The 9,780-nt window shown below is 53.1% G+C and overlaps 1 protein-coding gene across 1 annotated transcript in view; it reads left to right on the forward strand.

Moving 5' to 3' along the window:
- The first annotated feature begins 2,258 nt into the window (after positions 1-2,258).
- SFXN4 (sideroflexin 4) overlaps positions 2,259-9,780 on the forward strand; it is a 16,287-nt gene continuing 8,765 nt past the window's right edge. The window contains exons 1-10 of the mRNA XM_045291399.1: positions 2,259-2,267; positions 3,076-3,141; positions 5,613-5,681; positions 6,860-6,886; positions 7,161-7,215; positions 8,057-8,082; positions 8,756-8,809; positions 8,897-8,953; positions 9,081-9,146; positions 9,284-9,304. Of these exons, the coding sequence (XP_045147334.1) occupies positions 2,259-2,267; positions 3,076-3,141; positions 5,613-5,681; positions 6,860-6,886; positions 7,161-7,215; positions 8,057-8,082; positions 8,756-8,809; positions 8,897-8,953; positions 9,081-9,146; positions 9,284-9,304 (450 nt within the window). The remainder of the gene's footprint in view (positions 2,268-3,075; positions 3,142-5,612; positions 5,682-6,859; positions 6,887-7,160; positions 7,216-8,056; positions 8,083-8,755; positions 8,810-8,896; positions 8,954-9,080; positions 9,147-9,283; positions 9,305-9,780) is intronic.

Consider the following 9,780-nt stretch of genomic DNA (forward strand, 5'->3'; position numbering starts at 1 on the left):
CGGGGCGGGGCCGCGGGCCGGGCGGGGGTGGAGGGGCCGCGCTCGTGAAGTCTGGTGTACCCGGCCCGCCTTGCCCACCTGAGCCTGGCGACCTGGCGACAACCACGTGCCCGCTGCGCGCTGGGTGACCTCCCCCCGGAAGTGGGTTTGGAGCGTGCCTCTGCACCTGCCGCACAGTCGGCCCAAGAGCTTGCAAGACCCTGGGCGGAGGATGGGAAAACCTTCCACTGCACCCGGTCACCAGCGTCATCACCTGAGACCCAGGCTTGGACTTGCAGGGTTGTCACAAGGTCACGGTCTAGATCACCCTAGCTGAGGAGCCCCCGGGCTTCGCAGGTGTCTCTTTCCCTCTGGGTCTGCTGCTCAGCGTGCAGAGAGCGCGTGCTGGAAGCTAAGACAACTGTCATCTCCCCAAGTGACACGTACCCCCTCCTGCAGTGCTTAAGTCTGTTCCATAGAATGGGGGGGGGGGGAGCCACGGAGGTGATGGAAAATACCTGAGCTACATTTTAAAGGAACAAAGAACATGTAAAGCATTTTAATCATGCACTAAATCTGTGGTAACCGGAACCAGTACAAGGGGGAAACCTGTCAGCGAGCAAATTGCAATCATTATACCCCTATAATAACCACAGGAAAGTAGTCCTTACTGCACCCTGTCCCAGGCGAACAATCCCCCCGTCCCCCCAGGGAAAACCAGTTCTAGCTCCCGCAGTCTATCCAAATTAATCATTTTAACATACAACCAGCCAGAATATTGTTGAGATGCTTTATACCTCTTTTTGTATGTGCATTTCACACCCATGTCCTGCCTCATTTGGGCGCAGGCATATTTCAAGTGGCACCTGGGGATGCTTTCTTACTGGTAGGAGTCTCGATGAGACCTAGGTCCTCCTCCTTTTAAAGATATTTTGTGGTTTGGGTAAAAGTTGACAGCGCACCCCTTCAACAATGTATATGCATTTCGTTTCCTGGCATCAATTGCAATCCCCACAATCTAACAGCACTTGGTCTCCTTCCTCCCTGGATTCCCTGGTTCCAATCACCCTCCTTAGTGGCCCCATCTTGCTTTCTGAGCTTTGTTGGAGCAGGGAGGGGAAACTGGGTGTCAAGTTGTTCCCTGGAGGGCCAGGAATTCAAAGCCAAGAGCATGGTGACCTTTAGGGGCATGGTGCAACAGCCCATCCTCCTCCTTTCTCGGTGACCCTGGCTACCTCCTCAAGCCCTTTCTGGGTGTACAGGGCTTTATTAGTGCAGCTAAGTCTTACAACAACTGTAAGGGTGAGGAAACAGATTCTGTGGTCATTGTAGGTCAGCGGTCTCAACCTATGAGTTGAAACCCCTGTGGGGGTCGAACGACCCTTTCACAGGGGTCACCTAAGACTATCTGAAAACATATTTCCAAAGGTCTTGGGAACTGAGACACCACTCCTCTATCCGTCTCCAGGCGGGTCTGCTCACATGCAGATATACCCACATACTAGTACCTGGTGTGAAGACTGTTACCCATGCTACACCATGCTTCAAGACAAAATTTCATTTATTTTCCATTAGAAATAAATATTTCACAATATGTAATTGTATATCGTTTTTGTGATGAATCACTATGCTTTCATTATGTTCAATTTGTAACAATGAAAATACATCCTGCATAGCAGATATTTACATGACTATTCATAACTAGCAAAATGGCAGTGATGAAGTAGCAATGAAAATAATTTTATGGTTGGGGGTCACCACAACATAAAGAACTGTGTGAAAAGGTCACGGCATTAGGAAGGTTGAGAACCGCTCTTCTAGGTACTTGCCGCAAGGTCAGATATGGGATGGGCAGGTTCAAGTGTGGAAAAGAACACAGGCCCTATGGACCCTAGAGTCTGAGCTTTTCACTCAGGAGCAATTTGATGTGAGGATACAGGCATATCTGTGAGAGATTGCTGCGGGGCTTTCTGTGGCTCTAGACATGGCAGTAAAACCGTGAAAACGTGGCAGCACACTGGGTACATATTGGGTTGCTTACTGCAAGGTCTGCAGTTTGAAACCACCAGCTGCTTCTCAGGAAAAGGACTAGGCTGTCTACTCCCTTAAAGAATGTCAGTATGGGAAACACACAGGGGTAAGTTCTACCCTGTCCTAGAGGGCTGCTTTGAGTAGGAGCCACCTGGATAGCAATGAGTTTTGATACGCATTTTATGGTGTCCAGTGTGTCCAAAAGTTACGTTTAGACTATCCTATCATCTACTAAAGGTGTGATGAGCATGATGAAAGTGAGGCCGAGGGACTTGTCCACGGTTCCCACAAACCTTCAAGTTGTAAGAAATGCAGCAGCTGCAAAGTGCAGCTGTAGGCTGTCCGATCCTGTATTTTAAGAAAGGAACCCTGGCAGCATAGTGGTTATGAGTTGGGCTGCCGACTTCAAGGTCTGCAGTTTGAAACCAGCAACCCCTCTGAGGGAGAAGACAGGGCTCTCTACTCTTATAAAGAGTTACCGTGTTGGAAACCCACAGGGGCAGTTCTACCCTGTCCTATAGGGTCACTGTTAGTCAGCATCGACTTGATGGCCGTGAGTTTGGTTTTTGTTTTTGGTGTTTTAAGCGTAGACTGGAGTCATGGCCTGATTGGTTGCTTGGAGACATTCCTGAGCCTTTCTAATGTTCAGCTTCCTCATCTGTCAGGTGGTTGCCAGGAGATGACAAAGGGAAAAAAGGGAGAGATGCAATACAAGCCCCCACCCACTGAACCCAAACTTCCTGCCGTCCGACCAGCCCATTCGGACTCTGAGTGACCCCAGAGGGCAGAGGGGAGAACTGCACCATAAGGTTTTTGAGGCTGTAAACCTTTACAGGAGCAGACAACCTCATCTTTCTCCCCCAGAGAAGCCGGTGGGTTGGAACTGCTGGCCTAGGGGTTAGCAGCCCAATACTTAATCCACATCGTCATCAGGGCACCTTCCAGGGCCCTTCTAGGTTATAAAAGAAAAAATGTTACTTGTCATGATTATTGTCTATCTTTGTTTTCCTATTGCCATTAACCATTCTGATGCTCCCCTCCCCCCTCCCCCCCTTTTCTCTTTAGTCTTTTGTTCAAAGATTTCTTCTGTGGACAGAATTATTAGACCCTACAAATTTGATCATTTCAACTGTAAGTATTTTCTTATTTTCAGAGATAACAGATGGTGACTGCTCCGCCCACCCCCACCCCCCCCCCCCCCCCCACCCCTGGCCTTTTTTTTAAGTGAATGTGAAAGTCATGGGTCCCTTTGAAAACAGTAGAAATGACAGAATCTAGCTGCTATTTCGTTTTCATTTCTTTGGGAGAAGGTTGTCAGCTTGGCAGGATGGTGCAGAGTGGACATTGGTCCGCAGACCATGCCCACTCCTGGGCGGCAGGTGCTGGTGATTCAAAGAGAATGGAATAAATGTCTCCCGTGTCAGAAGCCAGACTAGCCATACTGGTCACCCACCACGTGCTACAGTGCTCCCAGAGGGCTTGGTAAGGAATCACAGACCAGGGGAGGAACATCTGTCCGTCTTGTCTATCTGTCTCTCCCTCCTGTGGTGGCTTGCCAATGGCTGTGATGCTGGAAGCTGTGCCACCAATATTTCAACTACCAGCGGAGCCACCCATGGTGGTCAGGTTTCAGCAGAACTTCCAGACTAAGGCAGACTAGGAAGAAAGGCCTGGCAACATGTCTTTTTTTTTTTTTTTTTTTTGCAACATGTCTTTAAAGACTCGCCACAGAAAACCCTGAGGATCACGGTAGACTATTGCCCAAGACGGTGCTGGACGACACTCACCAAGGGACCCCAGAGGACCCCTGTGGGCTGGGACATCTGAGGAGACCGAGATGGCAGAGGCAGGGAGGAAACATCAGGGAGCAGGAGGGGCTCCTGTGCAAAACCCAGGGTTGGGGAGCCAGTCGGAGCCACCAGCACTTGCTATGCTGGGCGGTGAGGTAGACAGTGAAGGGCCGGTTGTGGCTGAGACGAGGGAGGACTGCATCTGTCCTCAGGCAGCAAGGGGATGGGGCCATTTCTGTGTCAGAGGACTCCTTATAGTTGAGTGTTGAGTCCCCAGAGGGGACTCCACTGTCAGTGAAACTGATCAGGAGTTGGCTCAGGGTCCAAGGTATCCAAGTGAAAGCCCAGGAGGGTTGGAACCTGGGGAGGAAAAGGGATGCCTTTCTCACCAGCACCAGCCTTCAGGGCAAGACCCCAAGAGGCCGTCCCATATCTGTGCTCCACAAAGACCCGAAGACTGAGTTATAGAAGAAACAACCTGAACGCCATCAGTTGGGAAACAGACCATTGACATGTGGTATGTGGGCTTCTGCCTGCGGTGACAAGTGACAGAGCAGAGAGATGCCCTAAGTGGACATGGACCCTGTCGATGATGTGTACTGGAGACAGCAAGCTGCTAGAATTCTAGCTCTCTTTAGATCAGCGGTTCTCAGCCTTCCTAATGCCACGACCCTTTCATACAGTTATCATGTTGTGGTGACTCCCAACCATAACATTATTTCCGTCGCTACTTCATAACTGTCATTTTGCTACTGTTATGAATCAGTGTGAAAGGGTCGTTCGACCCCCAAAGTCACGACCCACAGGTTGAGAATCGCTGCTTTAGAGAGTGTAACATACTCAAAAGCAAATATCGCTCAGTGTTGATGGATGCATCTAGTCACCTGCTGTTATCAGCTGTCTCACGCTGTCCCCTGCCTCAGAGTGACCCCAAGGAGAACAGAGCCGAATGCTGCCAGCCACGCAGCCAGCCCCAGGCTCAGTTGCGGATCGGTTGGGTACATAGATGTTCACTGGCTGATTCCAGGACAGGATGACCAGGCCTTTCTTCCTAGTCCAGCTTTGGAAGCTTTGCCGAATGTGTTCAGCTTTGTGGCAACACACAGGCGCTTACCGATAGCCACACGGTGGTGGCTGCATGCACCGTGCATTGGCTGGGACCCAAACGCAGATCTCCAGCCCCTGGGCCTCCAAGTACAGGGTCGGAAGAATACGCCTGGTGCGCAGAAGGGCAGTGACCTCTGGAGTGGAAGAATGGGGAGGGAAAGCAGCCCTGGGGGTGATGATTCCCGGTTCCAGGGAGAAACACGTATGATAGACTGTTTACAGTGGTCAGTCTGGGAGAGAATCAGCCTTCGTATTTTTCTGTTTATTATTTTCTCAAAGAGCCAAGCAGAGAGGGAAGGTGAGTGGTGTGACTGGACATGGGGCGCAGGAGGGCAGGTCTGCCAAGTGGCTGACCAGACCAGAGGCGGGTGGCCCTGTCACCACTAAGGCAGCTGGTGACCCTAAGAAGAACCCGGGTGGAGGAGCGCGGCTGCAGTGGGGTAAGCCAGCAGGGCCGTCTAGGAAGTGTGTGTGTGACTTGGGGCGGTGGGGGAGGGATGTTAAGTCAGAACTACACCTGTGAGGACCCCCGTGGGAGCCCCCGGGAAGTGGGCAGCCTCGGCCTCGCTGCTGCACTGACGTCAGAAAGAAGCACTGCTTCCCGTCCAGTGTGTGCCGGCAAGAGGGCAGTGGTTCGAAGGTGGTAGGTCAGTCCGGACAGCGAGTGAGCAGTTCCCTCCTTGATACCTTCGTCTCTGATTGTAGGAAACAATAGGAAAAGCCAGACAGCTGTTATCCGCCAATGCAGCCAGCGGGAACGTGGAAGAGAAGCAGGTATGCCAGGGTGGCTGGGAGGGCCGACTTCCGACGGTTCTGCTTGAACGGTCTGGAGTCCTGTGCCCGGCCATGAGGCCCATCACTGTGATCAGAGCGTAGCGCCCCCCACGCCCAGGCTGAGTATTTGGACAGCCAACAGGACCAGTTTGCACACCAACTGTGTAAATGCACTTAGAATTTCTGCTCAGAAACCAGTGGACAGGGAGCCCTGGTGGCGCTCAGCTGCGGTACCAGGAGGCTGGGGGTTGGAACCCACACAGCCACCCCAGGAAGGATGACCTGGTGATCCCAGCCTAGAAATCCAGACAGGGCCTCACTCCTCTCCTGGAGGGGGGGTCGCTCCAAGCCAGACTCCACTCAACAGCAGTGACAAAGTGGACCAAGTAGGGCTGCTCCTGGTGCCAGAGGACTGGCCGTCCTGTGTGGCTGGTCTGAGGCTTTCCAGGGCGGCGTTGCCTTCCAACGCCAGGGCTCTGACCCCATGTTTGTTGTCACCCTGGGCATGCAGACCTAGTGGTGTAGGGAGCTTGTGGAATCAGCAGACAGTCCCACACAGGCAGCCTGCAGAAAGCTCATGCATAACTGGGTTTTTTCTTAAGAGCCTGCTGGGACTTCTGCTGGTGGCTACAAGGTCGGGAGTTTGGAACCACCAGCCACTCCAGGGGAGCAAGACAAGGCTTTCTGCTCCTGTAAAGAGTTACAGTCTTGGAAACCCACAGGGCTGTTTTATCGACCCTGTCCTTTAGAGCCGCTGAGTCGGTGTTGACGCAAAGGCAGTGATCAAAGTTTGCCTTTGGTTGAGCTGGGCCGCCAGCTGACAGCTTGACCAGTGCTGGGCGGGGCAGGCTAGATTCAGGTTGCAGGCTTGCCAGATCCCAGGGTGGACTCGCTGGAGGCCTGTGGCCTCCTTTGCAGACACTTGCAGGTTTGACCTTCAGAGGTCTGGCGAGTTGTCTGTGTGGACGGACCCGCCTCTCATAGTGTGATATGGGTTTATGTGTGTGTGTGTTGGTCCCACGTTGAAGCCCTTGGTTTTGCGGTAGGAAAACACTCAGGACCCTTGCTCCGTGGGGGGCAGGGTGAAGGGCCCACCAGCGACAAGACTGACAGGGACACTATTTGCTGCCAAGCCCCTGAAAGCTGTTGCCTTTTTGTTTTGTTTGCCCTCTTTTCAGTTGCAAGAAGCTTGGAAGACGAGTCTTGTAAGTCAGCCCCGTAGTAATTTTTCAACCCTAAAATAACAAAGATCCCCGAGTGTCACAAACTGCTTGCCCTTGACCACTAACCCACAGGGCTGGTGGGTCTTAGCGGTGGCATTGCAGAGGAAAGGCCTGGGGGTCTGCTTATGCACAGTTTCAGCCATTGACAGCTCGCCTGAGCACAGATCCTCGGATACACCCGCGGGCTCCCCAAGTCGAGTAGAAAGAAATGGACAAACCTAACACTAAGTTGACCTGGGTGTGTCCTCTCTTGAAGTCGACAGTGCACCCCGACAGTGGCAAGCTGATCCCCGCTCCTTTCCGACCTGCAGGTGAGTTGGTTTCTTCCTAGAAAGGCTTAGGGAGTCTGTGGGGAGAAAAGAATGTTCGGAGGGCCTGGGGGTTGGGGGGAAAGCAAAGTGTGAAATGGTGCTGTGTGGTCCCCTTTGTCCCCGTGAGTTGGGGCGGGCAGTGGGGAGGAGCGGCACGGGAGAGAGCGAGGGTATTCGTGTCTTGATCAAGCAGCTCCCCGTGCTGTGGAGCCTGTTCCAGCTCCAGGTGGAGGTGAGCCAGCTCAGGTCGTCCGTGGCTGCTTTCTCCAAAGGCCAGGCCTGTCCTCAGAAGAGCCCCTGCCGCACTCAAACCTCCAGCCCTTGGGCTAGCTTGTTCACTCAGGGGCTCCACACATCCTGACAGCCAGACCCCTGCCTCACAGTGACCCTGTAGGACAGGAAAACTGCCCCTGTGGTCATGCTTATCGAAGAGCACAGCCTCATCTGTCCCCCCCGTCAGGTACCTGGTGGGTTCAAACTGCTGACCTGCCAGGGAGCAGCCCACCGCTTCCCCCACTGTGTCACCAGGGCTCTGTGTACATCCCGAGGGTCACACGAACAAACACCGTTAGGGGGCTCAACGGGAGCCCCCCACCCACGTGCTCCCCTCTGCTGGAAGAGGCTGGGAGGCTGGGGAAGGCTGCTGTTTGCTCTTTGCCTCAGTTTTGAGTTTGTACCTTAGGTGCATGTTTGTTATTTTTACTTGTGGGGAGTGGGGGTGGAGGGGGGACAAACAACGAGTGCAGCTTCCTTCTGAGGTCTGTGGCTTCAGCAGGCGCCCCTTCCTGTCCCCTTGGGGCCTCCGAAGCTGTGTCACTGATGGCTCTTCTCTCCTGTCCAGCTTTCCTGCCTTTCATGGGGCCCTTGGTGAGTACGCTGCCCCTCACCGCCAGGAAGACGGCCACCCCAGCCTGACTTCAGCCAGTGTCCTGCAGCTCCGCCCTGTCCTGGGGGCTCCTCACCTGTGACCCTGCTCTGCCCTCTATACCCACCTCTGCCTCCCTGTGCTTATCTGTCCCGTCAGCATCTGAGCCCTCGATACCACAGGCTGCCCTCAGTTTCAACTCCCACTGTGTGCAATGCACTGTGGAGACCAGGGCGTGAGACGTGCCCACAAGCCCAAGCAGGTGGGCTGTAAGCCTCTTGCCTAGGCCCTCCCAACGCAGGCCCCCACCTGGGACCGGAGTCGCCCCTTCCCCCAGTGAGACCGTTCCTCTTTGTGCCCCTAAGGTGCTTCCACCCACCTCACCCATCCCTCCTGTGTCCCTTTCCAAGTAAGTCTGAGCTGCCCTGTCAGGTTTCTGGCATGGGGACAGGGATAACTGGGAAGCTTCCGACATCCCCAGGCAGCTAGTTCAGGGCCCTGTGGGTGCTTCTTAGCATTGGATAGTCTGCTGACCCATGGCCTCTGTATCTCACTGCCACCCACCTTGTCCCTGATCCTGGGGGGCTCAGCTGCCATCTTCCCTGGGAGGTTCCAGACTCCTGCAGGCCCTGCCAACCCCCAAACACTGACCACTCTCTTCTTCCTTCTCCAAAGCTGTTTTTGTCAATGATGCCATCCAGAGGGTTGAAGACCATGATTTTACCCCAGGTAGCCATTGTTTCTGCCTCACGCACGGTGACTGAGCTCTGTTAGGCTCACATTATAACAAGGGTCCATTTGCCTCTCTGCCCACAGTTTTCCCTCTACACCTACCTGACATCCTTCAACATCGTCAATGGGAACACCAGCTACGTGAGTGCCAGAGGGCCAGATGTGGGCCCTTTTGCTGGCGTTTCTCTCAGTGCTTGTTTGTTTTTTAATTATCCTTGCTGGGTGACACGGGGACCTTTGCTAAGCACCTACTTTTATGTTTCCCTAGCATGATCACCCACGAGAGAACCTCTTACTGGGGGCTGGAGTCATTGCCTCCTCAACCTTCCTTGGAGTAGGTATTTTATAAGCCTGTCTGATTTGCTCCTCTCTTATTTGCTGGTCCTGCAAACGTCATTGATGTTCCCACTCCCAACAATGCGGGGCATCTGACAAAGGAGGAGGAAAGCCCGTTTTCTCCCCTGTGTTGAGGAGACCCTGGGGGATGCCGCCGTGCTCGGCAGCTAACCGCAAGGTTGGAGCCTCAGTCCACCCAGAGGTACCTCAGAAGGAAGGCCTGGCAATCTGCTTCTGAAAAAGGAGTGATGGAAAGCCCTGTGGAGCACAGTTCTGCCCTGACACATGGGGATCCCATAGATCAGAATCTTCTGGCTTTATAATCCTTTCCCTCTGAAATAATGATCCTACTAACATTCTAAGTTCCTGCACAAATACTCAAGTTAAAAAAAATAAATAAAAGTCACTCATTTCTTTTTTTTTTAACATTTTATTAGGGGCTCATACAACTGTTATCCCAATCCATACACACATCAATTGTGTAAAGCGCATAAGTCACTCATTTCTGATGGTGCCCGGCTATCAAAAAGTATAGCTTCTGGGGTCTTAAAGGCTTGAAGGTAATCAAGCGGCCATCAAGCTCAGAAGCAACAAAGCCCACATGGAAGAAGCACACCAGCCTATGCAACCAC

Source organism: Echinops telfairi, unplaced genomic scaffold, assembly GCF_000313985.2.
Source record: "Echinops telfairi isolate 266 unplaced genomic scaffold, ASM31398v2 ScPeMD7_70;HRSCAF=299, whole genome shotgun sequence".
NCBI lineage: Eukaryota > Metazoa > Chordata > Mammalia > Afrosoricida > Tenrecidae > Echinops > Echinops telfairi.